The 27,822-nt window shown below is 37.7% G+C and overlaps 1 protein-coding gene across 1 annotated transcript in view; it reads right to left on the reverse strand.

Moving 5' to 3' along the window:
* The window catches only part of LOC113992168 (complement C4-like), a 59,694-nt gene that overhangs the window by 25,792 nt on the left and 6,080 nt on the right, over window positions 1-27,822 (reverse strand). The window contains exons 2-18 of the mRNA XM_027729236.2: window positions 22,513-22,595; window positions 20,047-20,239; window positions 18,854-19,034; window positions 18,123-18,193; window positions 17,733-17,818; window positions 16,936-17,018; window positions 15,723-15,810; window positions 11,000-11,105; window positions 10,684-10,807; window positions 8,576-8,691; window positions 7,691-7,858; window positions 6,747-6,944; window positions 4,136-4,327; window positions 2,612-2,761; window positions 2,080-2,206; window positions 1,644-1,715; window positions 546-749 (exon numbers count right to left, since the gene is read on the reverse strand). Of these exons, the coding sequence (XP_027585037.1) occupies window positions 546-749; window positions 1,644-1,715; window positions 2,080-2,206; window positions 2,612-2,761; window positions 4,136-4,327; window positions 6,747-6,944; window positions 7,691-7,858; window positions 8,576-8,691; window positions 10,684-10,807; window positions 11,000-11,105; window positions 15,723-15,810; window positions 16,936-17,018; window positions 17,733-17,818; window positions 18,123-18,193; window positions 18,854-19,034; window positions 20,047-20,239; window positions 22,513-22,577 (2,224 nt within the window). The 5' untranslated portion in view covers window positions 22,578-22,595. The remainder of the gene's footprint in view (window positions 1-545; window positions 750-1,643; window positions 1,716-2,079; window positions 2,207-2,611; window positions 2,762-4,135; window positions 4,328-6,746; window positions 6,945-7,690; window positions 7,859-8,575; window positions 8,692-10,683; window positions 10,808-10,999; window positions 11,106-15,722; window positions 15,811-16,935; window positions 17,019-17,732; window positions 17,819-18,122; window positions 18,194-18,853; window positions 19,035-20,046; window positions 20,240-22,512; window positions 22,596-27,822) is intronic.

Raw genomic sequence — 27,822 nt, forward strand, 5'->3', positions numbered from 1 at the left:
GGTCATTTTCTATGCCAGGTAATTTTTTTTTTTTTAACATGAGATAAGATGTAACATGTGGTCAGAGATAGACTTTGGTGAGTAGAAAGGAAGAAAGAGACTAAATTATTCCTGGTTAAAGTGGTCCCTTCTCATGACGAGGTGTCTGGGAGGTACTCAGGTGTTACAACAGTATTACCACTAATAAAATAGTAATGAATCTAAGACCACCTAGAGCCCTGAACGCAGACAGCCACTCACTGCTCTGCTGTCTGTAGCCTCCCTGGAATTTGGGCAGGGGACAACAGCTCCTCCACAAGGCTGTTCTGGGCTAAAGTGATTCCCGCCTTTTCTCACCCCAAGAAGTCATCCTGTCCCACTCCCACCTTCCCAGTGTACAGGTGCGAAGATGCAATGCTATGTGGGTGCTGCACTATACTGGGGCCCCCTGCAATGCTGATGTGAAAACTTCCTCCCCAGCCCCACGGCACTAAATGCTCCTTAATCCTCCCTTGCCACCATATGAAGTGTGAAAAAAGTGGCACTTGTATGCCATTGTTCTTTACGTCGTCGTGCCAAGCCCACTCTGTTCCTCCGCTTCGCCTCCTTCCTGAGGGCTGTGGCTTTCTCACAGCAGTCCTGGAATGCGCTCCTGCATTCACGAGAGCCAGACACCCTTGTTAGTCTTTTTGCACAAGGAAACCTCATGGGATTTATTTTCATTCCATCTTGACAGCATTTTTGCAGATCAGTGTTTTGGTATTTGCTGGCTGCAATACAATTAAACCCCAGAATTATTGCTGTGTAAGTAGCAATAAGTGTAAGAGTGTTCATAATGCTCACTTCTGTCATTCTTTGCCATTAACATTAGTTTTTATTGCAACAGTCAAGCCTTCAGCCAGGGTCCTGTTCTCCATCCTAAAAACAGTTCACAAACACAGAAGGAAAATACAGGCCCTATAGCATCCTAAATATTCTGTTCTAAGATTTCACTTCACAGTCAGACTGTGAATTAAAAACACCTCCTTGGTAGGCTGAAATTAGATATCTTAAGAGAAATAGCCATGGCAGTGTTTTCCTTCTCAAATAAAGAGCCTGATTTCAAAAGTAAGGAAGATGCCAGTTTCAAGCTGTCATGTCTTCCAGCAAGGAGACGTCAATTTGTGTAAAATTATTTTTTTTCCAAATATTTTAGACCAAATATTATACTAACTCATCTCTTAATTGAAGCACAAAGTACCAAAATTTTAAAGCAGAATATAAAGGAAAAAAAATAAGATATATGAAACATTTTCTGGCCATACAAATAACTTTGAAAAGCTTCAATGTCATGACTGATTACATGACATCTTATCTAGTAGAAGTACTTCGCATTTGAGAGATTGTAAAGTCGTGAATTATTTTCCATTTGCAGTTTTTTTGGTTCAGTTGGGATTTTTTTTTCAGGTTTCTTTATTGTTTAGTTGTTTTGATGAATGATGCATCAGGTCACGCAGCATAGTATAAACACTTGTGCTAGGTTATGTCACCTAATGCAAGAACTGGGACTAAGAATATCTTGGTATCTTTTACTATGCCATCACTTCTTGCTCCCTTAGATCCTAGCCAGATTCCTTTGCCTTCCCCTGCTAAGCCTTTCAGGCCACCCAGATGAGCAGACATACCAATTCCTGACATTTTCTTCTGAAAATCCAAAGACCTCTTCTGCCTTCTGGTGCCGTGGGGGCATTTATATCCTGGGAAGGCAGAACAGAAGAGTTTGTCACGATAACATGACAGGAACAGCCTGATCATTCACATCATTCATGAAGACTGATCTTAGGACCCATCTCATTCACAGAAGACCCACAGTTTGTCAAGTTACCTTCCAGCCCTGGCCAACTGCTGCCTGCCCCATGTGAGGTGGTCACCAAAGGACCAGCAGCCATCATCTGGGCTATCTGATCTTCCAGCATCCAGTGGAAGAACAGAAGAATAAAAATCCAGAAGCAAAGGAGATTTTACAACACCACAATAAAATGTTTCTGGTTTTTAAGCAATCAACCTCACCAGATCTACAGTGTAAACAAACATGTAAAGTAGAGGGCAGATTGCACTTACCTTCCCGAATGCTGGATTGAATTGTATCTGATAAAAAAGCCAGACCAACATCAGTAAAAACTTGAACATTATTTGAGCCACCACCTGCAGAACACCCAAGATCATACGAATTCATAGCATTAAATACCTGCCAAATAAAATAGTATGGATGTACTGTACAAGCTTGCAAAGGGTTTATATATATATTAGAAAAATTCTTGTAGCCTTTGATTCACAGAAGCAAGGCAAACTGGAGGTACAAGCTGCATTTGGAAACTGAGATTAGAGCTAAGGAATGTTTTAGTTAGGAAGTGATTTCAAGCAATGGTATCTTAATTTACAGACTTGTCTGCCATTGCATGAAAATTCCCATCTTAAATATACCATTCATCTTAAATAGACAATAAATTGCAAAAGAAAAAAACATTTTCAAGTTTAGCAAATCAGTGTTTAAGCAATTAATAGCCATTAATTACATTTTGATCCTCACATTAGTAATGGAAAATTTTGTTTGACTAGCAGATAGAAAATTTTCTTCTTAGAAATATCTTACTTTTTTGGCTGTAAGCTTATTTTTCTTATTCAGAATAAAAACTGCTTTATCAACCACAGCTAAGGCAACTTTTCCCGCATGGTCCGTTTCAATCTGTAAATTGATGATATCTGTTGGTTCATATATCTCTTGTTCTGTTCTCACTTTAAGCTAAACAGAAAAGATTGAAACAAAAAATATCAAATTTGTTAATAAAAAGTGAAGACTCTTTGGGCCAGGCATACTGTCAGCTGTGATTGTCAGCAGTCAGAGGCTGGGGGATGCTTCTGTTTTGTGGTGCTTCTGCCTGGGATCCTGTGTTTTGGAAGATGGAGATGCAGATATTTCTCACTGAAGGAAATCATGGGGAACTAAAAGATGTGTCTTGCAGAATATTGGACGCTGACTTTCAATGACGAATAAGCACAAATGGGAATTAAAAGTACATGTAAGGGATTTGCTGAACTAGGGTCTTCAACATAATTTTGTTATTTTCCAGTGGAAACAAAATTGCCACGAAATACAGGAAAATACTAATTAATGTACAAAACTAACTGACTTAAACCAGTCTGTAATAATACTACCTGCTTTCTATTGCACACTTGCATTTTTTAACATGACTGGGTAAACTCAGATCTGGTTCTAATGTAGACATTTTGTGGTTTAGGAGGGAGTAGGAACAGTGATTATGAAACTAATACGGAATCCGTAGTAGATATGCCAGCTTGACCATAACTGACTTTTGTCATTGTATAAATGAAGAATTGGTTTGTGTTTTACAGATAGATAATTTTTCTTGAAAACTTTTTTTTCCCAATAGACTATCGCATTCTTTTTCCAAAACAAATATTTTCATTGTAAAATATAGTTTTAGATGGCTGACATTTTTCAGCAGTTGTGTTTCATGCCATTAGGAAAAATTCCTGTCATGTTTTTTCATTTTACCTTATGGTCCCACAAAGGAGGAGGAGGAAAGTGAAAGCAAGGCTTAGAGGGACTCCTATTTTACCCACACTTCATTTTCTAATTTAAACTTTTTTAAAGTGTTGTTGAAATGCTACAAAATCTCAGAAAATTACTTTTAAAAGAAATCAAAAAGCCTGAAAAATTACTTTGAATTTGTTTTTTTTCCCAATACGTGGCTTCACTTTCTTTCATGTGGCACACCTTACTACAAAAAGACAAAGTTTAAAGAGATTCTGCCCCTCAACAATTCTATTGGTGTTTCACTGCAGATTTCTAACATATAGACACTCACAGGGGGGGCTTTATCTCTACAAAACTATATTCTTCATCTTTTTGAGGCACAGCCTGTCCTGTAGAAGAAGGATATCTCTTCTGTCACTCTTGGAAGCCTTTCTGCCATCATTCTTGGGAGCCTTTTCAAGCTATACCTTTCAGCACGAATCCTGACGACTCCCTTTTTTCAATAAAAATGATACGTCTTTCACTTTTTAACCCCAGGCCTGTATTTGCTCTGCTGATACCCCATGTTTTTGTTTTCAATTTGGATAAAATAACAGAAGCTACAAGCTCTGGAAGTACCTTTCCTTCACAGACATCCATAACGTCCACCCATACAGAATCGGCAACAATGTCTTGATGGCCCTCATTTGCAATGAAGTAGTAGGCTAAAAAGCGAAAGGCAGGCACCATCTTCTCTGTGATTTTAAGGTTTATTATTTTTTTTGAGGATGGGACCCTTCCCAAAAGCTCAGCTTGTCCCTTTGCCACAACCTGCAAGGCAGAAACAAACATAAATAAAATACTGCGAATATAGCCTAGAATGGGCATTATGTTGCATAATTTTACACATACATATATGCATATATATACATAGATATAATTTTCTGAAGTGATTTCTGTTTAAAACATATTCTTTTTTAATGGCACTTAACAGTTTTAATTCTTAACCCGTATACAAGTAGCCTGGAAGAGACTAGCACTCAGTGTGGTGGTGAGCCTCTGCTGCAATGGTCTTGTGGCCAAGGTTCGAACACAAATATGCCACCCTCCACTCAATCTTACAGCTTGAAAAGAGGTACCCAGATGTCAGTCTTATCTTTGTCTTCCACAATGACTGACCATCACCCCCACAAGGATATCAGCTTTATTTAATCTGTAATCAGTACTGAATCTTTCAGATGGTGTGAAAAGGTTGGAACAGGAGGTTTCATCCAAAAAATACTATTCAGGATAAAATATCACAGCCTTTAATTGATTTCAGCCCATCTTTCACTATTTAACGCCTTTCTCTTCACACTATGTTAATTATATTAAATTGAATGGAATGAAAAACAGACACAGTGGCAGGACTGACAGTGTTCTTCCCTGAACAAAACATGTGGAGTTTTCCTAAACACACAATGAATGGGCTTCTGGAAGAAACAAAGACATGCTGCAGCCTTCTCTGAAATCCTCGCTGCCCTCATTTAGATGACCAAAGTTTAGGAGAAAGCCTTGCTGCTGCACTCTAGCAGTGTCTCTCACCACATCTCCCACACACCCTGCCTAACCAGCACTATGTCTTCCCAGAGCGTGGCAACACCAATTCCAACCCTCTGCTAAGTCATCCAATGAAAATTAATCCACAAATCTAAACTTAACTCCTAGGGATACAATTATTACAACATATGAGAGTCTTATTAAAAATAAATGGGAACTGGTGTCTGTGGTGTTTATCATCCTGGGAAATTTAAGCTGCCAAAAGAATTAGGATGAAGAGAGGGAGAAGAGGATTAAACACATTTCACATCCAAAAGATTCACTCCTGAAATGTACCCATGAATACATTTGTCTCCTTCAGCAAAATAAATACTGTGCATTCCTGATCACAGGCTGAGTAAGATGGTTTCCTCACTTTTCTATCTACAGATCTGCTTTTCAGTTGTAGAATGTTATTTAGGGTAGTAACAGCCAATGCCTTCAGTATCATTCACGACAATCTTTGTAGGAGATAACACTGACCTACTGATTAACTAAACCAAAAGCAGGTAATATGGAGCCATGGTAATACAAAAATCATGTATTATTTGTGAAAAAAACCAGTAGTTAATTATAAAAGACATTTTTAATATGTTCAACATCCCCTAGAATAGGACTAGATTTTCTAATTGCAGAGTCAAAACCTTATTATATATATAATCTGTCCACAACAAGGTGGGCAGTTCTGTAATAGCTGGGAAAAAAAAAAAAAAAAGCATTTATGGGAATCAGACCTATAAAAACAATATTATGAGGAAAGAATACAGATTGGAAGGAGTGTGAAAGAACAAGATCTGGATTAAGAGAAATTTGGATGAAGATAAAATTGCTATAGATATCATAGAAGTTATCTGCCTGGGATTTCGGCTTTCAAAGCTGTCAGTTCTTTCAAAAATAAAACAAACTAAACAAACAAACTACAACTAAACTACAAACTAAAATTTATACTTACATGTCCTTCTTCAGGAAAAAAATTTACAAAGATTCGTGTATTACATGCCCCAGAATATATATAAATATAAAAAAATAATAGAATTATAGAAATAGTTTCTGGAAGGGACTTATGGAGATCTCTAGTCCAACTGCCTGCTCTAAGCAAGACATCACCAGTTTAAGGTTAGGTCAGATGTGCTTTTTCTCTAGTTGAGTGTTGAATTTTTCTGAGGATGGAAAGTACCTAAACCCTCTGTGGAATCTCTTCCAGTATTGCATTCATTATTAGTGAATAGATTTTTCCAAAATGAACCTTCCAGGCCATAATTTTTAGCCTTGGTCCCTTATTATCTTGCATGGTACCATCTAGGAAAGTATGCCTCTCATTAAAGTTTGAAAGTTTGTCTCTCATTATGTCTGTAATTTCTCTTCAAGTAATTTTAGGTTACTAGTAACTCACTCTGAGTCTCTTCACTAAACTGAACAAGCCCAATTCCTTCAGCTTGTCTTGGTGGGTCAGGTGTGCCAGAACACTGATTGTCTCACTTGCCCTTTGCTGGACATTATTAACTTGATAAATATTCTTGATAAATAATTCCTAAAAGAATTCCTAATAATAATAATTCCTAAAATAAATAATTCCTAAATAAATAAATAAATTTATAATTTAAATAAAGAAATAATTCCTAAAAGAAATAATTCCTAAAAGAAATTACTGATATGATACTATTTTGTTTACCATATAATAGAAGTAGTCAATCTTTCCACTGCCAGAGTGATGAATGTCATTCAAAGTGATGTGTAAAGTATCTCCAGGTGCCACAACAGCATGAGGGATGCTGATGCTTAGGTAGTTTGGGGAAGCAGACTGGTATCTTTCAGCTCTGATACTGGCTTCAGGTGATTCTAATTTTTCTTTTCCCTCTTCAGCCTTTACCTATCAGGGAAGAAAAAGACAGAGTGAATCAAGTGTCCCGCAGGAGATAGTACATGTCACCATTAATTCATATCTTGACGGATTATTTGGAAAATGCTGTGAAGTGAGATGAATCATTGCCAAGACCTCATTAGCAGAACCTCTCACCAAAAAACAGGATTTTAATTATTTTATTCTCTCACTCCATTTTGTCTCTTGTTCCATTTTAATTTAGTATCTTTCATTCTTGGCTCTTCTGAATGAGAAATAATGCCTCAAAATGACTCAAAAGTGATTTTGTACTCAGATAAGTTTTTTTCCCATTTTATATTGTACACTTAAATGAACCCCCTGAGTGGGCAGATGTAGCCTACTCTCTGGATTGCTCAGGACCTTTTTCTTCACCCTCTTTTCATAATTTCCTATCATTTTCCATGGTGAGACCTTACAGTCCCATTTCTGTCCTTCATGCCAGGAAAATGAACATCAAAACACTGAAAAAATACACCACTATAACCAACACATGTATCCCCAAGGCTCTGATGTACCAGAGTGCCTTTCATGTCAGTGAGACATCCCTCGGGCCCCTGGTCTCTTTAAAATATCCTACACAGTCTGAATAAAGCTCTACAGATGGTGTAAAATATGATGTTCCACCCTCTGTGCTAATTTATTGAAAACTGATCATTTTCACAGTCATTTGTAATTGTGTTCTCAGTTCTTCCCAGTGGTATACTTTTAAATATGGATGTTTGGGTTTTCTTTACCATTATTCCAAGCCTTTGGGCATCTCTGGGGATGTCAAATGTAAGGGGGATTAGGCCCTCTTTATTAGAGAGTGCAGTCTTCTTCATTGGGGGTTTTCCAGGCAAGGTAATAGTAGCAGTGACAGGAAGGGAGCCAGCAGGAGAACCATCAACCAAAGTGACAGATGCCTATTGGAAAAAAAAAAGTTTTTGTTACTTAAAGAAAATCCTGGGTTTAAAAAAGGCTTATAAATAAGAAGCAGTTATTTTTATAAACTCAGAAGAAATACAAAAGTGTACACATTAGTGTTCAAAAATTTGAGCTTTGAGAGAAGGGGGTAGAAATCGACTCAGTCTGGACTCCAGCTAAGGTAAAAATCTGTCAGTAAGGATTAAGAGCTGCCCTAGATATTTACTTGGCATCTATTTGGTCTAAGCTGATCCCAGAGACATTTGTCTTCAACTATTATAAGGCAAATTTATGACTTTAACTTGTTGTAGAAAACTCTGTAGAAAAACTTGAAGGTGTGAAGTTTAAAACAGTAGAAATTTCAATGCATTTTTTTAAAAAGGTAATATGCTGTTTTAGTTTTCAGAATTCTAATTTGATACAATATTATTAATTTAATATTTTGATATGGAAGTGAGGAAGAGATTGCTGTTTTGTAAGACCTTGTAGGACAACAGTACGCATTGACTTCCAGAGCAGAAAACCAGCATTTTCTGGCTGCTCGGGCTCTGAGTGTACAGAAACAAGACAAACCAGACACAAACTGTAGGTCTATGTTGGATCTATTCCTAAAGGTCTCTGTCCTATAGAGCTCCCATTGGATCAGATAAGGAAAAAGGGCAGATACAAATGCCTTTCTTTAGAGGCAAAGATACAATCAGCTAAATACTACATACCACAACAGAGAAGGGGGCTCCAGGCACAAAATGCTTTTTGGTATTAGACAGATCAACAACATAAGGAGATTTCACAAACTTCACATTGCTCAGTTCCTCTTCCCTCATCTCACCACCTATTAATATCAAACAGTACATGTTGCTATGAAGGCAATAACTACGTACTTGCATATAACTACAACATCTCTCATTTCTGTTTCCAAGATTAGTTTCACCTTTAGCAGCATATATAAAGGAAAGTGAAATACGATTCCCACACAAGAGCTTCAGTTTTTAGAAGAGGATGAATAAAAATTCCTCTCTAATACATCAATTGGAACAAAGTACCTGCAAACAAAAGGCACTCTACCCCAGGAGCCACTGCAGCCACACACCTCCCTTTCTGAGCTGTTGGGGCTCCGTTCCTGGGGAAAGGCTCCATCAAAGACTAACATAGAAGTTACTCAGAACTGGTAGAGGGGTTGGGACCTTAGATCTCTAATTTTCTGAAAGATTATTTTTCATTTTCAGCTACTAGTGAGAGTTAATATTACCTATTGCCATCTTCTGCAACTTGCAGCTTGAGCAACTGCTTTCCATCTAAGATTCTTCTAGTTAAAACAGTAATTCTTCTAGTTACACCACTACCAATAACTATATCTAAAGAAACTAGTTGCACAACTTGTTTTAAACCAAATGCATTTAGAAACATGTTTCAACATCCTTATTTTCCACTTTAGCTCTCCAAGGTTGAGAGGTGTCAGTAAAGCCCACTACCCTTTCCCTGTCATGCATGTAATTAGTACCAAGCCCAGCAAGTACACAAGTGTGAAGGTAGCCTGCCTGTGGTAGAAAGAGGCAGCATGCACAGCGTGGTAGAGAGTATGGCTCACCGTGAGATCTTGTGCCCATCATGATGGTATAGTAACAGGAGTACTTCCAGCCCCTTTTGCTCTTGCCATAAATGTTGTGGCAATAGCGCATGCTAGCACCTATAGTAGGTAATACTAAAGAACTGCACAGCTGCAACAAATCTGGATTAATTTGAGGATTTTAAGGAATCCTACTTAATGTATAGGATTTTTAGGAATTTACGGAATTCTTGTAATTCTAAGCTAAGTAACTAGACTCCTTCTATAGCTATTGGGAACAGACACCTCTGGAGTGCAGTTTAACCCATCCATTCTCTATACTGACTACACAAAATACCTGAGCTCTGACTAGATACTTTACGTTCAGATATCTAAAATAAAGGGGATCAATTTCCCTACGAAGAAAAAGAAAAATCTTGCCCCTGTTGGAAAGGTCAGCTCTGTCACAGATTTAGCTTCAGAAGTTAGCTCCAGAAGTTAGCTCCAGTAACAGGAAACCTGTTACTATCTGTTTCCTAGAAGAACAATCGCAAGCAACCATTAGAAACTCTGGAAGACATGCTCCAGGCTCATGTCCCAGATGAACAGCAAGACCAAGCAATTTGGACTATATTGTGCTTGCGCATATGCCAAGTACCACAGTCTAATAAAATTGTGGGACATAAGAGGACAAACAGGACTCACAAGGGTTAGATCCTCCTCTTCATTGCACTGTGGCTCTAATACATATGCCTTACCTCTAACCTGACAGCTTAGCCTGCTGAGGTACAAAGCAAGCTAAGATATCAAGTGCAACTAATAAATTTATATATATGGAAGGAATGGAGGTGGCTAGGGCAAGTGGTAAACAAGATCTTATGGGGATTAATTTATTTGCATTCATACATGTGTCTGATGCCACTTCAGAGGGACTAGGATATCTCAGATATCCTCACAGAGCTATTTCATGTGGGACAGACCCCATAGGACAGTACTCACAGGAGACTTGAGTACTTCTGGAGCAGCAATGGAAGACAACACAGGACCACACAGGGCATTTAAAGTGGTCAGGATATTTGGGTTCAGATAAGTGAATACCACACAAAATGAAGTTTTTGTACAGAAGGGGGTCAGATGAAAGAGGCTGTCAGATGAAAGAGGCAGGCTTTGCAGCAAAGATTGATCCAGTTGCACAAGATTTCCCACACGAAGGATTACAGTAGAGAAAGGTCAATATAAATATTACAGACTGTATCAGCTAAGCCTCACTGTACTCACTTGCAGTTTCTACAGTGGTAACAGCAACATATAAACAAAACCCTTCCAGAGTGGAAATGCTCTTCCTTAATTTCTCTTCCAAAAGTAGTGTATTTAAAGTAACTCTTCCTTTCCCATTTTGAATCTAAAACAAAAGTGAAAAAAAAAGAAAAACAAAAAAAAGGGAAAGTGACAACCCTTTACTGGTTTGCTGCCATTAGAAATAAAAAAGTGTTGCTTATATCATGACTGGTATGGCAGGGTTCTAAGTTTCCAGAATTTCTGACAATATTCAGCTTAGGTACAATAAATCAAAATAGTTCCACCGAATACTTACAGATAGCTGTTGCTCCAGGCCTGGAACAAACACTTTGTTTTCATTTTCATCAATGATGCCAAATCGCACATATGCAGCACCTTGAATTTCTTTCCCATAAGAGTGTCTTTGAAAGGAAGAAAAGCAAGGAGGTGAATTTTTATCTTAATAAAAAACAAGCATAAATCAGACCTATCATTTTATGTTGAAATAAAATCGGAATATTTGTAGGCATCCCATCTGTAACTAATACCTTGAAAACAAAAATTAGTCCTACTCACTTGTAACTCAAACATGAAGACTTTTACTGACCTGTGTACCAAGTAGTGATTTCAAAAGCAGACATATATATGGAGTAAATAATGTCAGCAGAATCACATGTCGAGACACCATCTGACAAAATTTGTACTAGAGTAAACAAAACTTTTTTTTTTTTAATGAATTAACGAGAGCTTTAGTTGCACAGTGAGGTCTCACACAACTCATCCCCTTCAGACAGAGCAAGGGAGGTATCCAGTTTCTTTAGCTTGGATGCACAGCTAATTCCTTTGTATGAGACACCTCATGAGAAAAGCTTTTGAAATAAGGGATCATTTGAGGGACTGATATGAAGTATTTAGTTCCTCTGAAGATGTACAGAGACAGATCCTATCTACTGATATTTTAATACATGCATTAGGTACAGTAGATACCCTCTACCCTACATCTCCCCTACAGTTTGAGGCAGTATAGCATAAGGTTCACTTGTAAGTGAAATATTTGCCAGGCAGGTATCTGTCCAGAACACCCCTGGACGTTGCATATAGGTCATGGAGAGAGAGGATAGGGCATGTAGGACATGTATCTGGCTCCTTACTCAAGGAAACCCCGGCAGATGGAATCCTCTGGCAGCACAGTGGAGGATGTTACATGTGCTACATGAGACTTGTCATGGCCATAGTGTTGTCTTTTGCTTGTGGAAATCCTGCTTTATCTCAGTTCTGTAATGGCTTATTTTTGTTTAAACAAAGCCTCTTTCAAATTGACCCGATCAGCAGCACTGATCTATACCAATGAAAGCAACTGAGATGCAGCTCTTATGAAAACTCCATTAAATTCCAGAACTAATAACGGTGGGAAACAATAGTAAATATACCAAGTAACTTTATTACATGCATGGCCAGTTCAGAGAAATAAGTTCAATTATCAGGAATTACATATGTTGATTTTGGTGAAAGTCAGGCAGCACCACTAGGACATTTTCCAATAGACAAAAGAATTATATGCAGTTATTAAGACCTTCTTAAATAATTAGTATGTTAATGAGTATTGAGATATATATGAAGTTTATAAACTCAAAAATGAGTGCTGCAATAGAATAGAGAAAATTTTAGAAAGGATTAAAATTAAAGCCAGTGATTTGATATTACTTCATATCACAGTATCAAGCAATCATGATTAAAGCTAGTAATTCAATACAACCAAATAAAGAATTACAGGTGACCAAGAGGAGATTAGAAGAGTTGAGTTCAGCCAAGCAAAAAGAAGTGGATATAGGATTCTGTCTGCTCCCTCAAGGTGTGCTGGGGAAGGAAGGACCAGCAGAGTTAAGGGCAGAGAGCAGAAGTCCAACAGGATATACACTGGTCAGGGATAAATTTAGATTAGAAATAAACCCAGATAAGAAGTAGGGGGAATGGGGGATCAGTATTCCACTTGGATACAGTTCCAGGGTCCATGTAGCAAATCTAATGACTGTGCTCTGTTTGGACCAGGTTAATTAAATTAAACGAGTACAGTGCTGTTCTACTGCAGCCAGCTGGCAGAGCTCAACCCATCCCCGCTCTACTAAACAGCAAAGTGGTCACATAAATACCTTGAGCTGACCTTGGTTCGTGCTTCTTCCTAAAAAGGTCTCAGAAATTGTCTGGGGAGTGCTGCATTGAAGAGGTCAAGCCCTTGCCATAGACCAGCTGAGCCACTGGTAACTAAGCTCTGGGGCTTGGAACCCAGCTGAAACTGTTTAATTGACTGACCAGGTGGCTCAAATAATTTCTCTGGTATCATGTTGAAATGCAGACAAAGTTCCTACTGTATGAGGATAATATTTGAATAAAATAATAATTCATTTGCTGCTCTTAATTTGGAGGGCTTTCTAGAGTCAAATACACAAGGTGAAATATGAATGGCCACAGTAGTCACATGCACTCACATAGAACCATAGAAGCAGTAAGGTTGGAAAAAGTCTAGCTATTAACCCAGCACTGCCAAGTCCACCGCTAAACCACGTCCCTAAGTGCCACATCTACATGTCTTCTAAATATCTTCAGGGATGGTAACTTTATCACTTCCTGAGCAGCCTGTTCAAATGCTTGGAAGTCCTTTCAGTGAAGAAATTTTTCCTAATATCCAATCTAAATCTCCCCTGGTGCAACTTGAGGCCATTTCCCCTTGTCCTGTCACTTGTTACCTGGTAGAAGAGACTGACCCCTACCTCACTACAATCTCCTTTGAGGTAGTTGTAGAGAGTTGTAGAGACTCCTTTTATCCAGGCTAAACAACCCCAGCTCACCAGCTTTGTTGCTTTTCTCTGGACATGCTCCAGCACCTCAATGTCCTTCTTGTAATGAGGGGCCCAAAACTGAACACAGGATCTGAGATGCAGCCTCACCAGTGCTGAGCTCTAGTCCTGCTGATCACACTATTGCTGATACAGGCCAGGATGCCATTGGCCTCCTTGGCCACTGAAAAATGTTAATAATTAATTCCTATTTAACTAAAGGTTACTGTAAGCCAAATGACTTCTATGGTTAATTATTGTCAGTGCTTAATAAAGGCTCAAACTTTGGTTGTATAGACCAGGATTTTTTATTCTTATTTGCATATTACTTTAGAAATTTCTATACTTAGATCTTTCCTCCCTTCTGTATTGACTGTCTTCTCTCTTCCATTTGCACCAACTACTAAGATAGACACAAACTGTGCAATGGTAACTTATCAATAAGATATTCTTATACTATTCAATTATGTGTATGTTTCTAAAAGGCAATACTCAAAGAGGTTTTGCCTAGGAAACTTAATGAAATACCTTTATAAAATTATACAAGTTATTCTATAGAATTAGTAAGTTATAAGAATGAACTTCTCTGCTAAAATATCTCCCAACAATGTCACGTGTATATTTATATATTATTCAAAAATAATTGCAAACCATTAATGGTCAAAATATTAAAAGTGAATGGATACAATAAGCTTTACAGGTCAAAAATAAATAATCATTATGTAATAAAATATAAACTGTTCACTTTCCACTATCTTGCATTATTGTTACCATACAAAAAATTTGCCCACTGTATAACACTAAATATATTTAACAGTACTGGCTGCAATAACTCTGCTAAAGAATGCTAAGGGATATGGTGAATCAACCTCAAAAGCCATGAGGTGCTGATTTCTGTTTTAAGGAGTTGTTCTCAGTGACAGTCTAACACTACTTGCTGATACTGCATAGTCAGCTCTTCCCTGACACATCAAAATTGCCTGGAAATGAATCTGAGCTTTTGTCTATCTAGGGAGAAGTAAACAGAATAACTAATTCAGTATTATGTAGATAATACAGAGTACCTTATTTCAGGAGATGTATTCTTCCATATCAACTATCCAGTGTGTTTGACAATATCCTAAAACCCTTCTCTGTTTGATAGTACTGGTAAATATTAATTTCTGATTTTTAAAGACATAAAAATTAGATTCCTCACTTCTTTGAAACTGAATAGATTTCTCCCAACTATGAAAGAAGACCAGCTGCTTCCACATGCCTGTTGTCATTTATAAAATTTACTCCTCTTCAGAAAAAAAGAGAAAAAATGTATCTAGTTCTGATTTAGTCATTCTCTCAACAGGCAGTTTCTTAGTATTTTGACTCCTATTAAACTTGAAAATTCAACAGTCAAGAAGGTTTGAAAGATGTTGATAAGCCACCGCCAGTGTGCAGCAAATTTAGATCTATCAATTTGTGCTCAAAAATACCAATATTCAATTTCAGTTGTCTGATTCTTCAAAACTATTAAAAATATTTTGATGGGTTAACTTTTCACTCTCTGACTTCCTAAGTTACTCTGTGTTTGATGCCATTCTAATTTGGTATGGGACCAGGTATAACTTATTTTTCATTGAGCCCTGACTCAGGGTCTGGCCAGTCTTGTAGCCATGTCTCATCCAGACCAGTGTTGCACTACTGTGCAGCAACAGACATATGTGTAGTGATGGTCATGGAAATTCCTCTGATTAATTGTATTTATTCCCCTGGAAACATTTCTGCAAACAAGCACTAGCTAACAAACTTCACTGGGCCTTGAAAAAATAAATACCCAAACTTGAATCCATTTCTACTTGAATTAAATAACACATCTGTGGCTTTAGAATATTTCTAAATGTAAGAAGCAAAAGTATAAAGAAAACCAGGTGATCAGTTTGCCTGGAACCTTACCGAGCAACACAGAGGAGAATCCTAAATAGTCACCTTTACTAGCAAACTAAAATATTCAGAAAATCTTGCTCACCTTAATCACCATGACTTGAATCCGGGTAGAATTTTACACTGCTGTCTCAAGTCATTAGTGGAAACAGAGAATATGTAAGATTAGTCAGATTCAAGTAAAGCCAGAAGTGGGTTAACTGTTAATGACAAGAAAAAGGAAGAAGCTGCAAAGTTCACAATCTACTTATCTGCCTCCTGAAACAACCTGACTCTGAGCACACTTACTTTGCCTCGATATCAAACACAAAGCTTTCATTCCAGATGTGGTAGTATGGCTGAAGTGGGATGAGTTTGACTTCAAAAGATGGAAGTTCTGCATGAAAAAAAGAAGGTGAAAGGTCATGACATGCAAGTTTCAAACATATCTTAAACTCCTGGCATGTGGCAACACCCACTGAGAGGATGCAGCTGCATTGAGGGGATGTTTTAGTTTGAATCAGTAGTGCACTATTGAAGCAAATCTCTAATCATCTTCCCTTATTCTGCTTTGCTTCATATAGTGGAGCAGTCTTTGAGCCCAGAAAATTAATTTATTCATTTATTTACAATGAAATTAAGCCAGAAGATAAATGCTACTGGGCATTAAGTGCCCTGGACTAGAAGCGGTCTGAAGTAAACCCACCCTGAAATGGGTTGAGTGTGGACATGAGATCCCTAGCATCAGCTGTGTCACTTTGATAAAGCCAAACTATTTGCTCCTGTAGATATAGTCAGGGTAATTTGCTTCTGCATGTAGGTGTTTGTGGAGGATGCAGTAGTCTCCACTATTCTGTTACATTCGCTACCTAAGGCAAAACCAGTTTTCTTAAACTGAGATTTTCATACAATCCCGAGGTTTTCTTTTGTCTTTAAGAAAAAAACCCCAACAAAATAACAAACCCACACTAACTTTTACAAGAAGGCATAATTTCAGTGCAAATAAATCAAGCAATTTCTTAACCCAAATAGTTAAATTTTTACATTTTTACTTTTCCCACAGTACCTTTACCATTGCTCAAAAAAACCTTCTTTGAGTATAGGAACTCTCATAAACTTCCAGACTGAATTCTACTGAGAGAAAACAGGCAGGTTTTTTTTCATCGTAGTCTTCGCTGGAAACTTTAGGGGAATTGCAATGACTTTAAAAGGGAGCTCATCTCATTCTTTTTTTTTCTGCAGTAGGAGAGCCCTTACAATGTTTGGTGAAAAATGTAAAAAAAGTGTTAAAAAAGATACTAAATCTGTATATAACTAAAGGTGTTTCTCTTTTCAAATACAAGTGGAAGCCATACAAAACCAGAGTTTTCCTTCTGTGCATCAGAGATAGCAATGATGCACAGAAACACTGTAAAATTTGTCCTTACTACCTAAGTAGAGCCAGGTTTAATCACTGTAGTATATCTTTTAACACATAGTGGTAACTTCATATATTTGAAATGAAAATTTAATATTCTCTTACCATATTTTTTAACTTCAAATTCAGCGGAAACATTAGACATTTCGTGTTGGTGAAACCAGGCTTTGATTTTCCAAGTTCCAGGCCTAAAGTTCAGATTCAGCAGAAAATAGTTAATTAGGATTCCTCAGATATTTGATGATGCCAATATATAAATTATCGCTAAACACTAATATTTTCCTTACTTTGATCTCATCCTAAACTAATTTATTAATGGATTTCTCTTTGCTAGGAGGAGCCAGCAACATATTTCCAAATGTCCTAGAAAACACTCAAAATAACTGTACGAGGAAGTACAAGATAACATATTTGCAAACCACATGTAACATGTATTACCTTTGAAAGTCCTCAGAAATAGAGCACTCATCAAATATTTCCTATAGCTTATATTCATTGTGATATCAGAATCAACTTAGCATGCAAGAATACACTGAATATTAAGTAAAAGCCTGACCTAAAATGATTAATATTTAATAATTAAGATATAATTAACGACACTTTGCAAACTAAGCTCTTGCAGAAGTGCTCTCTTGAATGAAGCCATGCATTGGAGCAGATATTTACGCAGTTTTTTTAATTTTCCCTTATCAGGATACATGCTGCTAATTACAGCATATTAACATTAAATTCTGGACTCAAGTCTCCAAGATGAGGTGCTTAAAGGTAAAAAGATATTAACCATAGGCTCAATCTTTGCCCTATGGTGAGAGAACGACAATTTTGAAAAGTAATTCTAGCAATTCAGCAGTTAAAAATCTTAATCTACAGGTTTTCATACACAAGGCACAGCAATAACGTACTCAGCAACGTCAGGTATTTCAAAATGTTCACTGAACACTGCCTTTATTTTCCGATCTGACTTTTTAACCACCATTCCTTTTGAATTCTGTTGAGACAGAGAAAGTAAACATGAAATTATGCACCAGGTGTCAAACATTTACATCCAAAAGTTCAAGTTCGTATACTAGTCCTATGGAAGAGAAAATTCTTCTCTGACTTTCCTACTTTAATATTCACGTCATGTTTCCCTCCATGCTCCTGATATCAGCCAAAACCAACCAGAAGTATCTTACTATATGTAAATACTGAGAGGAGTCAAAGCTATAGTTTTGCTCTTACATCTTTTGTGCAAGTTATTCATATTTCCTGTGTTGAAGAAGAACTCATCAACAGTGTTTTTGCATACTTACTAGCACAGCAACTGTAACCGTGTCATCTGTTGGCCTCATAGCATTGTCCAGAATGAAGATCCTGTATTTTACTGTTTAACAGAAGAATAAATACAGTCACAAATTTTTTTTGGCCTTTCTAGAGAGTAATTATTACAAGCTGTAAAATGATTTACTGAATTTGGTATTTATTGAATTTAGTATTTACTGAATTTCTTTTAATGAAAATAAGTCTGAGAAATTTCAAAAAAGAATTGCATTCTCCCACAGGCTTTGCATGTTACCTGACCAGAAAACCTCTTGAAGCAAGTCCTGAAAATTACTCACTTTTATATTCATTCTGCAATTGAGGCCTGAAACCAAACTCAAGAACTCTGTTTACTTCCATCTCTTATTACTTAATAAAATTGTTAGGTAAGAAAGCAGTTGTGGTCTTAAAGAGCAAAGGACACATTGCTGGTGGCGCAAGCAGGACCAATATGAGTTTTGGTTTTTTGCAGGTTTCTCACAAATTTGTTTGCCAAAGGAATGTTGTCATTAAGCTTTTTGAACAAAAAAGAGCAGATTTTGTCTGGCTCCTGTTAGAATGACTCTTTGGCTCCAGTGGCATTTCCACAAGGGTTGCTACAATGTACAGTGCAGACCCTGCAGAAGTCCTGGCTGCAGGAAGGATCAAGTCATTGTTGCTTTTTCTAATCATGCCCTTGTAACATCTATATTCAACATTCAAAATGCAGCATTTGTATTTTAACCTTTGGAACTTTGTGTGTATATAGGCTTGTCTGTTTGAATAAAAATGTAGCCTTTCTTGGAGGACAGGAGGATGCGAATGCTCTGAACGGCCTTAGGAAGCTCCCTGCTTTCAGTGACCAGCAGAACATATGGTTGATTACTCTTCTTGAACAGGTTCTGTTGTAGAGTCCCTGGCTTGACCTGAAGAGGACAAAAGGGAAAAATCCACAGAGTCAGAGATGAGCCTGTTGACTTTGGGGCCACATAGATGAGGCCCCAAAACACCTGAAGTGCTTAAATAATTTTATTAGCACCATTCGACAGAAGATTCTCAATTATATCTTTCTCACTGGGGGTTATATCTTTCTTCCTAGATGAATATTTCTTTAAAAGTATAGATACTATCTAATCCTTTATTTTCCATCATAGAAATACACTTCCTTCTGTTCAATGGCAATAACTCAAGCCTGGTGACTTTTCTTCAATTTACATGCTTGTTGAGTTCCAGTCACCATGTATCCTGTAATCCGTATTATGCTAAAATCTTGTCTGTGAGATTGGTGCTTTACTTCATGCAGTTTTATGTGATGCTTCTAAACATCACCCTCAACAGGAACCTGATCTGAAAGCTCAGCTGTTAGCTTTGGGGGAAACTGATCAGAGCTAAACTAAGTATTGCTGTGCTGTTTTCCAACCAACTAGCCCAAACCAGTGCTACTGAACACAATCCTGCCAGACTTCAAAGAATCATGGCAGAAGCAAATGATGCAATGCAGGATGTAAAGAACTAATCCACTTAAGAGCTTGCAGAAGCAACACAGGCTTTGTTCTGAGAGACAACACATTTTTAAAGGCTTCTCCGGTTTTGTAACATGGCCAGTAGTAAGTCGAAGATATGAATGCAATCGTAGTTTAAGTGATGCAGAACAACAGTGATAAAACAATTAAACTGAACTTATTTTATCACCATGTGGCAAAATCTTGAGCTTGTTATTTGGGCACAAAAGCGCACTTACAACCACCACTTCAATTCCATTAGGTGTTCTTTTATTAGCTGGTTGGGTGAATATGGTGCAACTGTCACTGGAAATGGTGTTCTACCATGTGTCTCTAGGAATCAGTGTTATCTCTGTCCCAACCTATTCCTAGTACAAATTATGTGCTTTTTATCACTTAATTAAAAAAATGTACATCACTGTGATGGCAGACTCACCATTATTTTTTTCATCTCCTGGTAGTCATTATTTTGGTTAAGGTTAAAGATGATCCTGTCTGATAGCAGCTGATTTTTAAGCTCATCTTTGAAGTACGCAGTAACTTGCACAGGACTCTGTGCTCCGTGGACTTGAACTGTTATTGTCTCGTATGTGCCCAAATGTACCACATTTGGAGCAGTAATAAGAAATCTAAAACAGCAGACAAACAGATTTTCCAGTATGCTCAGTGATTGTCCAATCAGTACAAATTTTAAAGAAAATAGCAGACACTCACAGAATAGCTGAGTTTGGGAATTGTGGAGATCAACTGATCTATTGCCCTTGTTAGTCAGAATAGAGGTTAAAAATAGACAGTTTCTCCTCAACTGATCCCCAAATTCTGAACTATCACATTTAACTCCTACAAAACATCAGTCCCTATACATAGGAGAGAAAAAAACCTGCAACATGTCCCAGGGACCACTTATTCAATTTATAGCCTGGTTTAACTCAGACGAAGTTTTACAAACTCGAATTTCTTAAACAAAATGAGGCCATGCATTGAAAGACAATGAATACATATTCATAAATACATATTTAATGTTACAAAGTTATGTATCTTTGTGTATTAGCACTTACATTATGACAGCTTATGCTTTAATATGTCAGGAGAAATCAATTTCCTATCTAACCATGTGTATGGGGTTACAAGTAGCTGATCTTCATTGCAATATCACTGTGAAATGCAGGAAATGAGAGACCACAGAAGGTAAGACCACAGCCCTGGGAAGGGTTGAGCTGGAGGTTAAACTGGTTAGGATTTCTTTTTTTCTCTTTATTACTTTCCTTTATTCTAAACTCTGCTCTGGTGCTTCTTAGCAATTAATTTCATGACCATTAAAATGTAGATCATTATTCTTGCTCTCATTTTTTCCCAGGATATTTTACACATAAAAATCAGAGAACTATGTCAAAAGTCATGTCATGACTCTTCACATATAATGTCACATACACAGAGAATAGTTCTCAGTTCAAGGAAGCTGCTTTTGGAAAATTATTATTCTGCAAAAGAATTCTAAAATGAAAGGTAAATGATTTTGCTATTATCAGAATGGGTTGGCTGAACTTTCTCTTTTTTACTTTTTTAAGATAATGTTTCTTCTTTCTTAAATGTATAAAATAAATGGTGGGGTATAGCAATCAGGGAATAAAATGGATATTTAATTTCATTCACTCAGAGTCTGTTGGTTCTAGCAAAAGGTCACACAAGACCTAACTTCACATATGGAAAATAGAGAGTAATGCTTGCTCTCTGACATAGTCTACAGAAATTCAAGGTATTTTTTTTTCCTGAGGTATAGTTAGTTGCTTTGGTTGTTTAAAAGTTCACCTATGTAATAGCTCAGTGAGGTATGGTCACTAGCCTACACTGCCCATAATCTCAGCTAGCCAGACCCAGGCCAGATCTAGTCTCAAAGTATCACGCTATTTTTCTGATGTAATGCTCAATTTCATATACCTGATAAATTCAGCACCTTGCGTTTCCCACATCCCATTACCTCAGGGAAAAAAATCTATCTCAGTCCCCCTTTCCACTAAGACTTTTTTCACAGATGACAAAGATTGTGCTTTACTAATGATGAAGTATGTCTCAAGATGCCCCACAGGTGCCCCAATATCAAGTTTTTGTGGGGCTGTAGTTTTCATGCTGATGTGGACACCGGAGTTCAACACCAGGCTGCAGGCAGGAGTCTGCACCTGGATGAAACATCATCAGAAAAGAAATAAGTATTTGGGGCTAGAGATAACCTCAAAGGTTACCTGATACGGAAGGGGAAGAAAGTTTGAACTGACAGCCCAAATATCTCACCAAAGCTCTCCTCTGAGTATGGTAAGTACCTGCAAACATTTGATCCTCATGGGAACAAAGAAAGAGCCTCTTCTGCTGTACCTCTGCCCTACAGATAAAGATTAATTTGAAGGACCTTTAACGTACTCCACAGGTTTTCTCAAAGAGTAACACCTATTTCCCAAACTCAGGAATTTGTCCAACTAAAAGAACCAGTATCAACACATGTAAGTCTCCGCTAAAATAGAGGATAAATACAGAAAAACACTGAAGCTCTCCCAAAAGTGAAACCTTTGCTTTCTGCAATGTATAGCTCAGTTACAGAGATATTGTTTCCGAAGATTTTTCAATCCAGTACATGTCATAAACAAAAGGTGAACAAACAGCAATAACAGAATGAACAACATGCTTTAGTGGGATATTTTTAATTATTCATTACTAAGTGGAGGTCTCTTCCCTTAAAAGTGCCTTAAAAGGGCTGTTTTAAGCTTTTTACCTCTTACCTATTTAAGATTACACAAATTTACAGTGATCTAAGAAACTGGCTTTGTTGATTCTCTATCGAGAGAAAGAATATTTCCTACTTTCTCTTCCAAGGGATAGGATTTAAGAATTGATAACAAAATGTACTTACGATGGTGCTTGCTGTGTATCGGACAGCAGCAAACAAAAGCTCATGAACAATGCCAGCCTTTCCATTGGAAAACTCTACAATATCTGCAAAACAGAAATGCCAAAGAGCCACTGTCAGTTTAGGTCCATGCTGTAAGAAATGGGCTGATGGCACATTGCAGCAAAGAATATTACCTATCCTGGTTATTTATTAATGACTTGCAAAATGGTGCAACCAAACATGATGGACATGCTGGTGATGTGCACATTAATACCCCAGGGACAGACATTCTGCACTAAGACACAATTTTACATTTGATTATTCATCCATTCTCTTCCCAGATTCTCTTCCATTTGATTATTCATCCATTCTCTTTGACATGACAGCAACTAAAAGTCACGTGCAGAGACAAGTTTTCACAAATAATGCAAAGGCATCCCAAAATCAAACTAGACACTGTGGCTAAAAGAAAGGCTGTAAAGCATTTCTAAGTGGGGACAAATGCAAGTGACAAGGCCGTTCTCTATGCCATTACTTAACCCCAGGCATTACTTAACCCCAGCAAGGTGAGAGAAAGCTCCTTCTGGTTTATATAGCACCAAAGTAACTGTGCTGGAAATCTACCTGTACAACACCATCTCAATCTGTCATGCTTGAAGGCGTTCATCTGCTTTAATTTCAGTGGAAATAAAATTGATGGCTCTATCTGAGCTACTCAGCCCATTTTTCCTATATGTTCGAGCCAGAGGGATTTCCAGAGGGTAATTAGTCTCATCTTAGCATAAACATATAAGATGACTCATGAGCTGATAGCATTTCAGACTGTAGGAGAGACACAATATCTTACAAGGCAGGATATTGATTAACAGGGGAAAAAATTGTCTGAGGAATAATTGTTTGTACAGGAACCAGTTTTGACCAAAGGCAAATGAAAGAACAAACTGAAACTTTCATCAGGTCTCGTTTTTACAAACCTTTACTGGATTGTTGTCTCCCAAACATAATTTTGTTGACTCATGAGAATGGAAAAATGCCCATCTGATTTACAGGCAGGTCAAGTCTCAGAAATGATCACATGGCTATCTCCCAGGTTCTGATGATAAACTGCCCTTTAATACACCACATTTAAGTCTGTGTCTTTAATTATTAGCAATGGATGCCTCAAAGCGGCAGTCCAGTATTTGTAACATGAATTCATGCTCACAGCATGGGCTCACTGCGTGTTGTACTGTGAAGATGAAGGGACCTTCACCTTACCCCACCACCTGCATAAGTGACATCTCTTGCCTTCCTTTCAAGACAAGGAGGTAGGGAAAGAGAAGAAGTTGCCAACAAATCAGTTCACTATTTTATAGTAGGCATGCCACAAGTCTGGTAGCTCCCTCTGAGACCAAAAAAGATGGCAAGTACACTCTGTCCATTGCTGGACAGAGAAAGGGTCAGAAGCAGTAGCAGGAAGAATGTTTCTGACTTCAAACTAACATCAGAAAAAGCTAAGTTTTGCCTGTTCTAGGCATAGGTTTTTTTATCAAGAGACAGCCAGTTTCCTTCACCCTTCCTCTCCTGGCTTCCACTCTCACTTCAGGTGTCAGGAGGGAGGAAGAAGTTGAGGAGAGGTACCTGTGGATCCTCAGGGTCCAAATCTGTGCTCTTTAGGAGATGTTTACAGAAGTTCAGACTTGAGAACTATCAAGAACAAAGTTATTTTCACTCTGCCCTCCCTCTACATCCTCTAATTCCCTCTGCTGATTTATTTCCATGCAAAAATCTCATCATTTTCCTCAGGGCTTTTGGCCTCCCAAGCCAAGCCAGGTGAGGAGGAAGAGCAGAGATTTCCACCACAAAGCTGGTTTATGTTCAGGGCAAAGACGTGGAAGAAGAAGTCCTCTTGGGAACAGGGCTCATGCTTTCCACAGGGAGCAAAAAAGGCTTGTTAAACTTGCAGCTGGTAAAATAAGGACTTCTCACTCTTGCAGAGATAATGAGGGAATTAAGAGCAGCAGTGGCTGTGGAGCATAAGGCTCCTGCCATTTTCAGAGACAGTTCTGCTTCTACAACTTGCACTGATGCCATGCAAGGTCGGAGCTGATGCAATTACTGAGTCACTAAAACAGGACAAGAAACAACTATGAGTGGATTCTTTGCTTTTCTACAGACAAAATACAGGATAAGAAAAAAAATAATATCTGCAAGGTTAATACTTATTCCTTGAGAAACACATAAGGAGTTTTCCCAGCTGAACAGTCAACAATTTGCAGAAGACTGAAACACAACCAACACGGATTTCCTACTCCCGTAGTCACTGGAGAAGCACTTTTGCACTGTGAGATCACACTAAAATCTTGTTCTGTGCCCATCTTTTTCAGAGGGGAGGAGGCAGGCTTTCCATTGTCCGGGATGGCTTGTTTGTCAGGGTCTGAGGTCTGTTTGCACAACTATACAAATAGCCTTGTATGAACCCACAGCTAAACATTTTCACAGATCACATTGTAAAAGCTACGTTTTTTGCTTTCATTTGTTTTTACTTGGATTTGCACTTTTGCTTCCTTAAGTGAATAAATATATGTGAGTACATAACAACTATCCATAGAAATACATTGCATAAATATTTTATATTCGATTTTAAGGAAGTGTTCTGCCTCTAATAAAGATTTTTTTCCACCAAAACATAAACCAGTAACTTCAACTAAATAGGGATATTTCTCACTGTCTCTCACAATCATAGAAGAGCAAGCCTATACATAACCATTTATACAATGAATCTTAAAACTCCTTATGCTTGATTGGTCTGTCTCTGGGCTTGTATAAAATGATCATTGCACTGGTTTTCTAGTAACACAGATTCTTCATATTGTGATTTCTGGCAGAATGTAAAATATTCCAAAGGACTGGAATATTGATAATGAAACAAAATGAAACAAAAAAAACCCAAAACAATCTTGATTGAAGGTCTCTAACACATGCATGAAGGTGAGAACACAGAAAACTCCCCCTAAAATAACTCATATGCCTGTTCTTTTCCTAAAGGCAAAGTCCTTTCCTATTTACTCATCAGCCACTTTTCACCTATTGATCCTTCAGCTGACCCACAGTACAGTACAGCGTGTGGAAAGCACAGCCCAGGGTTGATGTGTGTGTAAGAAGGAACTGGTGAACCCCGAATCTGGGGAGACAGAGTTGCTTTATTTTGAGTATATGTTATCTCTCTTTTCAGTAGCTTTGCTGGAACTTTGCAGGATTTCACAATGTTTTGAGCACCAGCAGTAGTTTTTGTTCTTTGGCTTGAGAGCTTCTCAAAGCCTTTTTCCCCTTAATCAGCCTAAATACTAACAAGACCAAACTCTTCTTTCAGTTTCGGCCTGCGCTCTTTTACCTCTGCTTGGCAGAAGGGTACAAAGGACAGCTTTGCAAAGCATATTTTAGAAATAAGTGCTGAGGTGACAACCTCTTTGCCGAGTTGCAGGGAGCTGTGACAAACATAAAAGGCAATATTTTACTTCCGACATTTCAGAAAATTAGATTTTGAAATCCTTTTTCAACAGCAGACCATGAAGTGGTCTAATTTGAAAAGGTCCTCTTAACAGCAGGATAGCTTCTCTTTAGTGTCAATGTAAATTGAAATTGTAGATTAAAAGTATATATTTTTTTCTTACAATAATCAGTCATGAATTAAGAAGATAACTAGGTTGTAGTTGCTTTTGCCATTAAACCAAATTTCTTTAAATGTTCTGCGTTCAGTGCTCCTAAGTGTATCTACTGAAAAAAAAGGATCTGTTTAAAAGAGGAAAAACAATATATCCATGGGATTTTTCTGCTCTATCTGAGGAGGCTTGATTTCAGGAGGATTAAGCAACCAACCTTAGTTTTTTCTCATAGGTTTCTCCCTCATTTCACCCTCATTCTCCCAATGGGTAGGCTAAATTCTGTGATTTTCTTAACATAGTGTCAAAATAAAATAAAATAAAAATATTTGTGAAAAGATGTTCAAAACCAGCACTGCTTCTGGAAATTTAATATATTGCAAAAGTGACCTATGAAAGACTATGGGATTCTTTTAGGTCAAGCAATCATTGCATTATACTACTGACATAATATTTCACCCTACTGCAATAAGGCATCCTGTTCTTTTAGTAAACTACCTTTTTCAGAATCTCAGTGCTTTTGGCACCTTTAAGAACTGTAGGTCAAATTAGTAAATATATCAGCGACAGCCCTGCTGAGAGAAAAAGCCATTGAACTGGTCATAGCCAGGAGGGGAAGAGATGTCTGAGCATGCAAGTGACTCTCTCAGCCCCAGTGAAAACACAGAGCTCCTTGAAATGAGGAATAAAACAACTTGGCCTAAATAATACAGGGTATTTAGATTATTGCCGTTGTAGTCAAACATCCTGAAACTCTGTCTAGAGCCTTGTTCTCAAAACCATCCTTTGTGGTTTTCCTTTTTTTTTTCTTTCAATTTCAGGATAAAACACAAAGAAATCCTAACTTTTCCTTGTTACCAACTGTAACAAATACAAAATACCTACAAAAATTAATGTATTTCAAATAATTTGGTCTTTCCCAACTTGTCCATTTTTCTAGACTGTAATGAACATAATTGTCTTTTTAGGGAATTCTTCTCCTTTTCATGGGAGCAAAAGGTGAGAATAAGTTAAAAAAAGCAAAAGGCATCTTGAACATATCAGTGTCAAAAGCTAAAATCTTAAGTAGCTGAGAAGAGTAAGAAAAAACATTACACATCTGGTTCTGTGAATGTGGAGGCATATCATGAAATCAAGGAAAACCAGTCTTTTGTGCAGGAAAAATTTAGAGATGTAATTTATAACTCTTACTGACCTTCATTCCTTGCATTTCCTGATTTGCTAAAGGGAGACACTCTAAGGTTTCAAATGGTTCCACAATTATATTAGAAAATGCTTCATAACCACACTAAAGGAGAAAAAAACCCCCATACCATGTACAACCACGGCTAGCCATGTGCCTATCTGCCACTGACATCCTGCCTTATTCTGATCCGCAAATTAAATCTAAAATATTAATTTCATCCAGTAACTCAGAAGAGCATGGACACCAGAAAGCATTTCTTCCCCCCAGCTGAGAGAAGGCTCAGCTCCCTCGTCCATTACACTCAAGCAAGTTGAGGTCAGCTCCACTAGCAGATCGAACCTGCCCTACTATTTTTAATCCCTTGGTTTTAATGTTGGAGGATGAAACACAAAGACAAAGATAAAGGGGAAAGAAGATGAGATATGAGTATCAGAAGAGTTTTGTTTTTATTGTAAAGGAGAAGCTGCTCACGGATAGCATATTTCAATCTCAGGAGCTGCACCC

Source organism: Pipra filicauda, unplaced genomic scaffold (assembly GCF_003945595.2).
Source record: "Pipra filicauda isolate LSUMZ 115617 unplaced genomic scaffold, ASM394559v2 scaffold124_size2119055_pilon, whole genome shotgun sequence".
NCBI lineage: Eukaryota > Metazoa > Chordata > Aves > Passeriformes > Pipridae > Pipra > Pipra filicauda.